Source organism: Anarrhichthys ocellatus, unplaced genomic scaffold (genome assembly GCF_004355925.1).
Source record: "Anarrhichthys ocellatus isolate YVR2014 unplaced genomic scaffold, GSC_Weel_1.0 scaffold35, whole genome shotgun sequence".
Taxonomy (NCBI): Eukaryota; Metazoa; Chordata; class Actinopteri; order Perciformes; family Anarhichadidae; genus Anarrhichthys; species Anarrhichthys ocellatus.
The window spans coordinates 286350-299957 of NW_022280065.1; the positions used below are offsets into that span (position 1 = coordinate 286350).

General features: G+C 45.3%; 1 protein-coding gene across 3 annotated transcripts in view; it reads left to right on the forward strand.

Annotated features, from left to right (window-relative positions):
• The window catches only part of epha10 (EPH receptor A10), a 160133-nt gene that overhangs the window by 53159 nt on the left and 93366 nt on the right, over positions 1-13608 (forward strand). For all 3 annotated transcript variants that reach the window (XM_031866448.1, XM_031866449.1, XM_031866450.1), the window contains exons 2-3: positions 2588-2652; positions 4734-5406. In XM_031866448.1, the coding sequence (XP_031722308.1) occupies positions 2588-2652; positions 4734-5406 (738 nt within the window). The remainder of the gene's footprint in view (positions 1-2587; positions 2653-4733; positions 5407-13608) is intronic.

The following is a 13608-nucleotide window of genomic DNA, read 5'->3' on the forward strand; positions in this document are numbered from 1 at the left end:
GCCCCCCAAAGGCCCATTAGTCTGTCTAACTAGGCTGTGATGACAGGACTTATGTGTTCAGTGTGTGATCGTAGTGCCAACATTGTCCACGGAGTCTCTCTCTGTGACTGACTGACTGCTCACTAAGGCACACTGATCCCTCTGTGTATTGCCCCGAGTATTCATTTATTTGCACTGTGTGCTCCCCCCTCTCTCTCTCCCTTTTTTTTTTTTTTTTTCTCCGTCTCTCTCTTGACTTTTATTTTTCATCTTTTCTCCCTTTCAAGTTGGCTCTCTGTCTTGCTTCTCTTCGCCCTCCTCCGCCTCCCCCCTCAGCCTTTTCTCAGCGTCTCTCCACCACCCTTGGCCTCTCCCACTCTAATCTCCTCCAAATGCCTCTATGTTATCAGCGAACCACAGAACATGCTTTGGGCACCCGGCAGTGTTAACTTAAGTATTTTTGGGGTTAAGTGTTTAGTAAAGGACCTCTCATGGTCCAGCGAGGCTTCCTTACACCCACGTGTCACGCCAAGGTGCCAGTGTCTCAAGCCCGAAAACGAAGAACAAAAAAAGACCCTCTTCCCTCTCATTGGCCGCTAAAGGATTTAGCCATCCAAACTGTGGTGACGCTGAAGAGCAAATTTTCTTGAATCTCAAAATAATGTTTATGTAACGTTATTAATATTCCTCCCCTGAGCGGCTGGAGTCGTGGCCTCGGGATGAAAAAATTATGTAAAAGAACGCATCCAAGAAAATAGTTTTCTCAGTTTATTTTTGCTGAAAGTAGAACGCGGCTTTGTTTGAAAAGTTCATCCAATGTATCGACAGGTTTGTTTTCGACACTCGCTTCTCTGTGCAAGTGTAATAACACATCAAAAATCTTCCCTCCCGTTTGGGTGCATCAGCACATCTTTGTGTCAGAGTCCATAGCCTCCCTGTCAGAGCATGAGTCAGTGAGGTTACAGGCTCTTTTTTTTTTTTTTTTTTTTTTTTTTTTTTTTTCTCTCAAGGCCTACAGCATGAGTCATGCTGCGTAGGTTTCTTCTCCTTGCGGCCATGTGCCCGGTTATTAATGTCGATGTGGCCAAGTATTTGTAGCGGTCGGTATGAAATCAAAGTATTTTTCAAGAACGCCAGCATTGCTCAGGATTAGGAGAAATGGCTTCTTGTCAAGGAGTCTACTCTAGACTGTGTCACGCAGGTTGTTTGTAATGGCACCTCACAAGGCTCCTCACATGGTTGAAAGTCAAAGCAGAAAACAAAAGTTAAAGTACATGAGGGAAGGTATCACTTTTCAAGGGTCTTTGCACAGGGTGTTCGTCAAAGTGTTGGGGAAAAAAGGTTCTGGTTGTCAGACTCATACAGCCTCAAGGCTGTACGTCTCACAAACACGGCAAGAGAGCCTGTGTGTGTGTGTGTGTGTGTGTGTGTGTGTGTGTGTGTGTGTGTGTGTGTGGGGGGGGGTCTTTTTAAGCAGACGATCTTAAAGCATGGGTAACTTTGATGTCAGCAAAATCCTTTAAAAACATGAGGCGGTAATGCAGTTCACCATATGTCGCTACAGATGTTGATATTACATTTTAGATTAGGATAAATGTGCTGATGATGAAGACTATCAGGTACGCCCTCTGCATACTACTGACTTTGAAACAACGGCCATTCTTGCTCCGACTGCTGAACTGTGGCTTCTTGGTTGATATGCCTAGTTTGGTGTGAACAGGGTGCTTAGGTACTCGGTACTTACTGTTATCATTTGCAATCCATTTTTCAGTGGTGGACGCATTCAGATCTTGTACTTAAGTAGAAGTAGTAGTAGTAGTAGTACTACAACATAACTGAAAGTTTTTATATTTTGTAGATGATTCACTTGTCTATGTAATGTCACAAAATTATGAAAACCGACTTCCTCTTGCTCCCTGTCCATGGTCCTGAAAATGGACACAATCTGTCTTTTTGCTCCCTGTCCATGGTTCTGAAAACAGACACAAATCTGTCTTTTTGTTCCCTGTCCATGGTCCTGAAAATAGACACAAATCTGTAATTTTGCTCCCTGTCCATGGTCCTGAAAACAGACACAAATCTGTAATTTTGCTCCCTGTCCATGGTCCTGAAAACAGACACAAATCTGTAATTTTGCTCCCTGTCCATGGTCCTGAAAACAGACACAAATCTGTCATTTTGCTCCCTGTCCATGGTCCTGAAAACAGACTCAAAGCTCACGCCTGCTCCCTGTCAAATTGAAAGCTAACAGAGGGTACCGTTACTGTTTCGACTTGTTTTGCAAGCTCCGCGGTTGTGTTTTGCTTGCGGCCCCTGGTCTGTTTTTACTGCCGAAGCCAGCGGATGATGGAAAGCTCTTTGTCCAGCTTAAGTCCTCAACAGATGGTATTAATGCACTTATCAAAGGACACGTTCACCCACGCCAGGTTTTTACAGGCCTGAGTTAGTCTTTAGCGTGCTTTGTTGACACGCACTCATGGCACACTGTTGACAAAGTTATTTATACTGACGAGAGAAAATATATGCAGACTGGCTCTTAAATCCTTCCAAAACTGACCTCTATGCTTCTGTTTGTGTGTCTCTCTCCCCCCCCCTTTATTCCCTGCAGTGGTGCTGCTGAATTCTAAAGAGACTCAGGCAGAGCTGGGCTGGACGTCCTATCCCCCCAACGGAGTAAGTGCTTACTTGCATTTTTCACCTGCAGTCAGTATGTTTGTTTGTTCGTTCATGCGCTCGGCTACAGAACACAGCTGCTTGCTTAACAGCTGGCCCACACCACCTCATCTCCCCCCCCTTTGTTATTTTTACTTCTTCTTCTCGTCGTTCCCTTCCTTTCTCACACCTTCTCCTCTCTCCCAGTCCAGAGCTCATCATTATCATTAATCGCTGGTGCTTATGCAGGCAAGGCTACTGCAGTGTCCAAACCAGTCACACAGATATTCCTCTCAGTATCGATCGCTCGTAAACAAAAAAAAGCTTGGCGCTAAGTTATGACTGTAAGACAAAGCCAGGAGCCCTTTTTTTTTCTTTTTCTAAAGACTCTGCCAAAGCACTTTGTCACCCAGGCTGGCCTTTACGTGCACAACACACCCGAGGTGTCTATTATATAAACAGCAGTGTACACATACGCAGTGTTTAGTTTATAGTTTGAGTCGGCTCGAGGTGGCAGTCGGACCACATGCAAAGCTAAATCTAAGATTAATGGACTTGTGTGACTCACCTACGATCCCCAATAGAACCGAGAGAGAACACACTGCATCTTGGTAGTAGTGCAGTTTATCACGTTACCATCACGGATAATCTATTTTCACTGCCTGGCTTTCTGTGTGTGTGTGTGTGTGTGTGTGTGTGTCTCACATACACAAGCACGCACGTACACACACGCAGATTATCAGAGTGACTTCTGTCAAGTCAGAGTAATTCTCTGTAATTCAAAAAGTGACATGCAGTTGTGATCATTCATCCACTGAACAAATAATATTTCAGATTAAAAGTTTTCCCCACTCATTGAAAGTACATCAATCATATTAACTCTGCCATGTTGGACATACTTAGGGACTGTAAGTCAATTATTTGCGTGGTGACGGGGGCTGGTGTGCTGAACTTAAAAAGCAAGGCCCTCAGTACATTTACTCCACCCTCCCTTGAATAACAGAACAATTGTAACACCCTCTCCCGATAACCTAAGCTAATATAAGAATAGTGGTACAATTCACTTTTTATAAATGGCTTAAAGGGCATAGAATTAAAGATGGTCTAATCCACTTTAAATCTTTATTATGTTAATGAAACAATATTTGTCATACAGCTGCCAATTGTTAAAACTATGACAAGATTGTTGTTGTTGGATTGTTGTGGCCAAACACACCTTTATGACCCGTGGCGAAAAGAAAAGAGAGAAATGAAATAAAATCTGAAATGAAAAGTGCTCGAACCAAAAAGAAGTACGACTACCCTCCATTCATTAAAAAATAAACCATCATTCTGTATAAATCCCTTCCCTTTCTGAGCCAGTCCCCTCTTAATCATTCATGTACAGTCCCTTAACTGTTGTATGTATCTAGAGGGAACGCTACAGCTGCTCTGAATCCTAAATTCGTCAATTTTATTTTTCTTTCAAACAACTTCTTTATTCATTAACCATTTTCAGAGCAAATGGGAACATTCTTGCTGTATGTTTATTCAAAGGCAATTTATAAGGAGTGAAAGCATCAGCGTGGAGGCGAAAATGTTATAATATAGAATATAAAGCATTCCTCTCAAATGCCATTACCTTCAGTGACAAAGGCGGTGGAAATAAAAAGACACGGGCTGAAAAAGCGACTACGGTCTGACCCGTAGTTTCAGACACAGCACTCCGAGGCTGATGTAATGGCCGAGGTCAGTTTCTCTGTGACGATATCGAAGAATCTGAGTGCCGATGCTTCTGCAGACACCCACTCATCAGATTATGTCATTAGACTGTTAACCTGCGCTGACTGTGTTCCTTCTTTCTCTGACTTTTGACTTTCTTTTTCATTATCTTCGTTGCCTGCTGCCCACCTCACTTTACTTTGTTTTCTGCCTTTTCACTCCCCCGTATTTTTACTGCACTCACTGTTTTTCCTCCTTGTTTAAATTATATAACCTTACCATCTTTTATGGTCATCCGCCCGACCTCTCGTTCTCCTTTCCTCTTGGATATTTTCTCTCATCCTCCTCACTACACCTCCACCTTTTAATCCTCTTTTCCGCCCCTGCCTCCATCTCTTTAGTGGGAGGAAATAAGCGGCGTAGATGAGAAGTACAAGCCAATCCGGACGTACCAGGTGTGCAACGTGATGGAGCCCACGCAGCAGAACAACTGGCTGCAGACGGGTTGGGTGGCGCGGCGCGGTGGCCAGCGCATTTTCGTGGAGCTCCAGTTCACGCTGCGTGACTGCAACAGCATCCCCGGTGTGGCGGGCACGTGCAAGGAGACCTTCAACCTCCTCTACGTGGAGACAGACCGGGACCTCGGCGGCGTGACCCGCGAGGACCGCTACACCAAGATCGACACCATCGCGGCGGACGAGAGCTTCACGCAGGGCGACCTGGGCGAGCGGAAGATGAAGCTGAACACGGAGGTGCGCGAGATCGGCCACCTCAACCGCAAGGGCTTCCACCTGGCCTTCCAGGACGTGGGTGCCTGCGTGGCCTTGGTGGCCGTGCGAGTGTACTACAAGCGCTGCCTCGCCACCGTCCAGAACCTGGCGGTATTCCCCGACACGGTGGCCGAGGCGGCCTTCGCCACGCTGGTGGAGGTGCGCGGCGCCTGCGTCAACAACTCCGAGGTTGACACCGACAGCCCTCCCAGGATGCACTGCAGCGCCGAGGGGGAGTGGCTGGTGCCCATTGGGAAGTGCAGCTGCAGCGCCGGCTACGAGGAGGGACACAGCAGCTGTGAAGGTAGGAAGTGAAACGAGTAGACGGTGGGGATTGTGAGAAGGGATTGTGTGAGGAAAAGGAGAACTCAAAAAACAAATAGAAAATGTTTGCAAAGCAGATGTGAAGGTAGCGGAAGAAAAGGAAATCAGTTGATTTGACTACATCGAGTGCCGTTGATGTCTTTCAGTTCTTTGCCAGAATGAAAACTGTGAACAATTTCTCCGGTTTGAGACAGAAGTGAGAACAGCGAGAATAAATATCTAGCTTTTTAAATGAACTGCTGTGTGTTTGAGCCTGGGAAGTTCAATTTTTACTTGAAACATTTGCAAAAATCTGCCAGCACAGTGTGATAAATCTTCATGTTAACAGTTTTAGACTTTTGTAGAAATGAGAGGTTTCGTATGATCACTTCTTTCTAACTCCAATAAAGGACAGACAATAATTGCTTTATAAGATGGAGGTTTTTGCAGTGGAGGAGAGGCAGACGGGCAAGGGGAAAGGAGGGGAAGCAGAAGAGACATGGGAAATGAGAGGTGAGGTCATTCACGTTGTGAGTAGAAGAACAGAAGGAAGACGAGAGAGAGGAAAGATTGAGCAGATACTGTAAGAGGGAAGGAGATTGCATGTAAGAGAGTGTCGAGACAAGGAGAAAGATGCAGAGTGGACCTCCATTTTTTTCTTTTGAAAAGACAGACAATAGAAGTAGAGAAAAGCCTCTCTCACTGCCAATGACATCAATGCTGAGGGCCTTGATCCGTCCGCCATGTTACCTTGTTTCACGCGTACGTCCAAAGAAGTGTTATCACACATATCGCCATGTGAGGCATGGTGTGTGTGAACCGTAAAGGCTGCAACGTCTGAACGCCTTGGTGTGTGTGAGTGTGAACACAGTGACTAATGTACTCTTCCTTCAGATGGCTGTGCCCTATTGAGTTTAACACCACAGTCTCTCCTCTAACATTTGCATGTAGTCTGAATGACCTACACACACACACACACACACAGAGTTGCGTGATGCATTGTCCCTGTACAGCCGGTGGGTGGCGGGGGGTTTCACGCACTGACGTAAACACAGAGGGACGCTATTTGAAAACCTTTTGTCACAAGCCATTGCTCATACAGCAGCAGTTTGACCGCCTGACTGTTGCCGTTAGCTTTCGCACCCCATCTTGCAATTGTTGTGCAATGCAGCGTGGGTGTTGTGGTCACTGGACAGCAGACTTGTGGTTAATTGCTATTATTGGAAATGATTTAGGTTTCCGTACACAGTAAAACTACTTGGTTAAGCCAAAGAAAAGATTGTGGTTGGGGTTAAAATAAGTATGTTTGCTGCATAACATAACTATTACATAACTGGCGTTGGTAAAAGTCCGGAAGTTGCATAACAAAACTACGGTAAAATACGTCAACATGACTTGGTTCCACGTGGGACTCGAACACGGTCTCCTGGGTGTAAGTCCTGTGTTTGTTTGATACATTCAACAAGCCCCCTGGATAGCCCTACGAGAACTTTCTCGCTGTTTATTCTAGTCTAATAGTGACGTGGATGGGTTTACATTGGAGTTAGTTGACAGCCCGCTGCGTCTCAAACACGAAGGAAAAACAAGGGAAAGAGAAAAAATTGCCTTTTCGCTGCTCATTGAATTGAAACTGCCTCTATCCTTTTTGTAATTCCCAACAATGCGTTGTCTACAATAAAAGCTGAGCTGGGCACGATAAACATCTGACAGAACCAACAGACGCTGAGAGCAGAGGAACGATCAGGAAACACTGGAGGGACGGAGGTGAGGAGAGGAGAATGTGTGATTTCTAACAGTGACAGGAGAATGCAAAACGTTTATAGGAAAAGCAGGACTAAAGGGGGAATAGAGGACGGACCGGCCTTGTTGCCAAAGGAGTGAGCAGACAAGGATGGTAAAGTCCTGTGACGGCAACGATGAAGACAGGAAGTCCAGAGAGAGAGGGAGAGAGAGAGAGAGAAAGTGATCTCATGCTGCATCTTTGTCTTTCCCTGGGTACCGTTTAGCGAGTAGCAGGCTGTCTCCTAGGTGATGGGGCCTGTCTTGTCCCCCTAAGATCCACACACACACACACACACACACACACACACACACACACACACACACACACACACACACACTAATATATACACACATACTTCTCATTTGGTGCCTCATTTCTCAGTTCAGCCGTAATGGTATGAATATGCAGCCCCAACCCCGACATCTCCCACTGCACCAGAGCTATTGATCAGCCGTAATGCTCCACTAAACTGAGGAATTGCGCTGGGACTGCTCATGCACACATTCAGTGGCACTCTGCGGTACACACACACACACACACACACACACACACACACACACACTTGGGTTGATTTCACCCTGTGTGTGGACAAGAAAGACATTGAGTGCGATAACAGCAGTGTGTTTTATGAAAGTTGTGTCACAATCACGCTCGCGTACGCGCCTCTGGAGACACAATAACATAACCCCGTAATGTTTTCTGTACAGTAATTCCTGTGCGTGTGTGTGTTCGTAACTACGTCTTATTTACTCCCGGGGCTAATTGTGTAAGTTGAGTGAATGCAAAAGCACTAAGCGCCTCGGCGCAGGTCGATGGTATCGAGCGGCCGGTGAGTAGCTATTGATAATGGTGTAAGCAGATAGTCGTGCAGGAGAGAAGAGGATTATTTCCACACGCCATGTAACAGTCACGCCAGACCCAGGCAACACCGGATTACTTCAGATTACAGCATCTGTTGCTGTATTGTACCATCTCTAACCTTTTCTGCTATGTTCATGCAGATAAATGCATCGTTGTTCGATTGCTGACTGACTGGACTTAGCTTAATTTAACAAGCAGATACAGCAGAAAGTCCAGGCAAAGCCTGTGTTTGCTTGTGATACTTCCCCAAATACTCCCAGGTTGTAAATATGAGATGATGGTTTTATGGTATTTTGCATATTTATGTGGTATGGAGTAAGCTGAAGAATGATCTTGTAGTTCACAGGCACAAATGTTTCTATATTTTGTTCAGGTTTTTCAAAGATGTGTTTTTACACTGCCTCTATATTTATGGGCAGGGATAATTCAGCATATATATATATATATGACACACATTGCAAGGGGGCGCCACTGCACAATCATTTGTACCCCATTTCACTCTGGATAAATAATTGTATTACAACAGATTGAAATGTGGAACTTTGGTTGAGCACAACAAACACGATCCTAAATCCATTCCCCTGATATATGCTGGGATTCTTTCCCACATGCCTCATCATGTTTATGTTCTTCATAAATAAGCAAAACTGACGCAAACACAAATGCGTCGTAACCATTGGGTACAAACAACCTGCACAAGAAACATTGAAAAGAGGAGTACCACTTTCTATATGTCTTTAATGCATTATAAACCTACTCATAATGTGTAATAATCAGCTTATATCACTCTATTCTACTTATCACTCATAACTATTCATATTGCTTCATAACAAACGATTTAAAAGTTTGTAATGAATAATAAGGTCATGTATCTGAATACTTCATTACTGCTGGTCACTCACTGACATCTTGTTGTTGTTGCAAGGATCATAGTGTTATGATTCCCATGGTTGTAATGCATTATAAAGTTCTAAAGCATTATAATGTGATCACGAGTTACTCTAAGTGGTCGTTGTTTACTTTAAGGTGAAAAAATCTATGCAAGAACACCACAAACCATTATAAAATGAATTTCCACTTTACTTGAAGCAAACAGTTAGAGTAACTTCTCATCACATTATAATGCATTACAGACATGGATGTCATTGAAAGTGTAAGTGGTTTTGGATTTAAGTCTGTGAGCAATATGAGCTTTTCAATCCTCCATAAACTATAGAAAGAAATAAAAGCATGGCGTCTAAAATGAATGAGACACTTAATCCCTGTCGCTGAGGAGACTGCGGCGGCACTCGACCAGATTCTAACTGTGAACGTGAAGAGGAGGGTAAATGTGAAGGAGGCTGTTATTGAAAATTAGCATATGCGCCCACTCAGCTTCCTCTTGTGTAATAAAGGTGGAGAAGCGAAAAAAAAGAAGAAACTATACATTACTATACATCTCGACCCCGAATGCAGTCACAAATTTGCGCAACGCGTACTTGCAGCGGTGATCACGCACGTGCGCATGTTCTCCAGTCTCATTACGGAGCGCCGCCAGCACGAACAGGCCGATGGGGGAATAAATGATGTAGTAATTCACCTCGCAAATGCTGTTTCATGCATGTTTGTGCGTGTGTGTTTTTTCGATCCCACTCGTGAGCTCCATCCTGTTCTAATTAAGGCAGGCAGCTCTTTCTATATAATTACCGCGTGTGGCGCGCGCCTTCAGCAGACTCTTATTATCTCTGCTGTTTGCTGCTCCACAATCCGGGCTCCAGGCACATTCGCCACCCAGCTATTCCTTTGCTATTGCTCTCCTTCCCTCTGTAATTTACTCCACGCCTCCCTTCTCTTCCCTTTACCCCCCATGCATTCCCTTATTCTACGAAGAAGTGTGCGCTTAATTTTAATGCTGCCGATCTCAGCGGTGCTTCATGACTTCCTCCTAAACCTCTTGTTGTTAGTTTGCTTCCTTCCTCCTGTCCTCTACGTCCTCACTTTCGATATCCACTCGAACTCGCTGCGTCTGTCTCTCCACCCCTCTCACCCTGCCCCCCCCTGCGGAGACCATGTGTCGGGGTGAGACGGGCTATACAGGCTGAAATCTGCTGGAGAAGCTTGGAGATTCATCCGGTGTGTGTGTGTGTGTGTGTGTGTGAGAGAGAGCGCGAGTGTCTGTGTGCATTCGTGTGTGCTCAAAATTTGGCCCCAGCACCCAATCATATGTTTTCTGAAGTCGCTCCCTCTGTCGCGCTCGTTTCCTCCCCTCCTCCGTCTTTTGTCACTTCTTGTCATGTCCTCATCAACCCTCCCTCACGCTTTTTTTTTGTCTCACAGAAGTTTCCTCCTATTTTTCTCCCTTGACTTTTATTTCCTTAAACCGCCCTCTCCTTGTTTCCCTCCAACCGATTTATGCCTCTTTTATATACGACAGCCTCTCAAAGCCGCTATCACCTACCTTCCCTCTCCAGCTCCTCTTTCATGCCCCTTCTGTCTTTTATCACACTCCTTTTTTTTGGTGCCCCTTTTACTTTATACCAGCTCCTCTTGGTTCGGTGCCACCCCTGCCCATCTGGTCCTCCTCCCCCCTCCCTCCCTCCTGCTCTCCATCTCTCTCTCTCTCTCTCCTCACCAGCCACGTCACCCGCTAATCTTAGTCATCTCTTTCCCCAGCATTGATTTTAAATAATTCACATTCTCCCGGGAGACAAATGTGTTCATTTGAGGCCGGCGTCTGACGTATTTATTTAGCCGGCCAACACGGTCGAGACGGAGCGAATACACACTCGGACCAACAAACATTGGCACACGCGCGCTCACTCGCAGAAGGACCATTAAAATGTCCCTTGGTTATTGAAAATGTGAGCTGGAGGGAGGCCGAGCGTTCGCCATTCATCCTTCCCCCTGCCTTGTTCCACCTATGGGAGAATGAGGCAAGGAAAGAGAGGACGGCAGCAAAAGGAAAAAAGAGTCCATTCTGGGTATGGAAGGAAACAAACGCGTTAAGAGGAAGATGAGGGAGGAAGGGGACACCCAGTGTTGCACAAAAGAGCAGTCAGAGGACTCCAGTGGTCGCTGTTTGTCAGTTTGCTGCGCATAAGAGCCGAATGCATAAAATATGAGTTGTAAAAGTGGAGGATGATTTCAAACGCACACAGCGGTGGTGTGGAGAGATGGCTGTGAGAGATGGGGAGGTGGATGAGAGAGAAGAAAGAGGGGAGTGTGGGTAATGTAGATGGGGATGTTGGGAGCGAGAAACTGAGGAAGTTGAAGGATGCGGAAGAGAGCGGGGGGAAAAGTGCAAGTCACGAGGGGGGGGGGGTTATGAGGAGTAGCAGAGAATGGAGAAGAAGGAAGCAAAACCAGGAACAGAAAAGGATGAGGGGGGGGGTTGGCCACAGGCAGAGTCAGTGAGACAGTGGGATAAACCCGCAAATTACAACCTCCGTCCGTCCCGCTCCTCGCTGCCTCCATCTCGCCACTTTCAATCTCTCACACCAGACTCATGAATTAAATACAGCCGACACGAACGCATCAAAGTTGGAAAAGGTTGGCATCCAGCTTAATCACGTTGCTAACTCATCCGACAGGACGGCCTCATTCCTCTCTGCCTCACTCGCGACCACTGAGCTGAGTCCAACATTCAGTTAAGGAGGGGAAATATCCTGAAAGAGGAGCTCTGTGGGCTGAGTAAGTGACGGGTATGATGTTAGGAAGGCGTAAAAAGAGATGAGACAGACTTTTCTTTCCCCTTTTTTTTTTATCCTTCTAGGAGCGCTACGATACTGCCACAATGAACCAACACATGTGGTTGGGGAGTTGAAATTAGCTGCTCTCATTTTAGTTGATTTTGATTTGATCCGCAGGTAAAAACCTCAAATGTAACCGAGCATTGTGAGGAATGTGGACGCATCCCTGTCGGGAAATTGTGTTACTAGGCAGTAAACAGAAATCCTATACAGAGGGGACAATAGCGTGTGAATCAAAATGGAACAATGACGGAAGATCACAGGAGAGGTATTTTACCTGACTTTTGCTGTTCATTTTCACTGAACAATACTGTGCATGTTTTTACGAAACCATTTAAAAACCTGTTGGATTATGTGAAAAAACAGGGGTTTTTTTCTTAGCTGATACAAAGTGGTGACTTTGTAAATATGTGGTTCTCACTGGACAGTGAGGGACAACATCCATGTTGATGTAAAGGCATATGAAGGTAGAGGGTGATGGGGTAAAAAGTGCAATAGTTGCAGTTCGATAAGGCCGATACGAGATCATTCATTTCAGCCCATGTCGAGTCAAATGACCGTTCACACTGGTGACTTCGGGCTTGCTGATGAGGCGCAGATTGTGAATCACGGGTGAACCACTCTGAGGGTTTGGGTGAGGACACGCTGCCTCTGAGCCTGAAAGTACATTCTCAGTCTGAATATTGTCGCCCTGTGTTACCCTGCGTGTCCTGAAGTGACACAGCAGAGCGACGCCGGTGCCCAAGACGGCTTACAAGTGTTTCTGTGTTGTTGCGCGCAAGAAAGTGTGTCAAAGTTCTCTTTCTCGGGCTGCATGGGAGCAGAGGGGGGACACTGGGAGTTCCACCGAAGACGCATGCACGGATACAAAGGGCTGGGTTTTTTCAGTAGGTTGTTCATCTATTGTGATCAAATTAATTCATTTATAATTTATTTATTTTATATTGTAGATGTATATTTTTCTTTCTCATTTAATTACATTTATATTTAAATTTTCAAGGAAATCTGCTGTTAAAAACATAGAAAATATAATGATATAATAAAATAACCGTAATCTCAAAATTGACCAAAACAATCCTGATTATGATTTTTCTCATAATCGAGCAGCCCTAACGGATCCACACGTTTGCATGCCACCTGGCTGCCATTCATGTGCGTCCCTCGTCCTGTTAAAAGTGATATATTCTAGGTGAGAGGGCACTGTCGAGCAGTTGCCCCGCCGTCCCGCAATCACCTCTCTCCATCCCCATTCAGCCTCCAGTAATAACTTTCCGTCTGCTCAAAATTGATGTGGGATCAGTGTATAGATCTGTCTGCCCCCACTTAACCCCGGAAAAACGCACTTATTCCGCTCGAAGTGCTCAAAAGGCGACGAGCGCGCCGATGCACGCACGCGCACCCTCATTCAAAAGTACGTCCTAACAGGCATGGCATTGAAGCAGTAATCATTTTTGTCACGCAGGTGTCACCGCGGTCACAGGAGGGAAATTACAAAATAATATTGGCATATTTTGTCTCGAAGTGCGAAGTCAAAGGTGAATGGATTTGCAGAATTAGACTTGAAGATTCTTTGTTGAACTCGTTGGACCAGCTCAACCAGTTCCACTTTTTGGGCATTTAACCAGTTTATATTGTCGACATGTCATTACAAGAGTCATTGCACTGTGCAGTTGTCATTTATTAGAACTAAACCTTGGATATCACAAACCTGTCCCCCATTATTTGTGCAATTGTACAAAGGTTTGTGTTTGCATGTGACAGGCTGCAATGCCATCACTGTTTGCTGTGTGTGTGTGTGTGTGTGTGTGTGTGTGTGTGTGTGTGTGTGTGT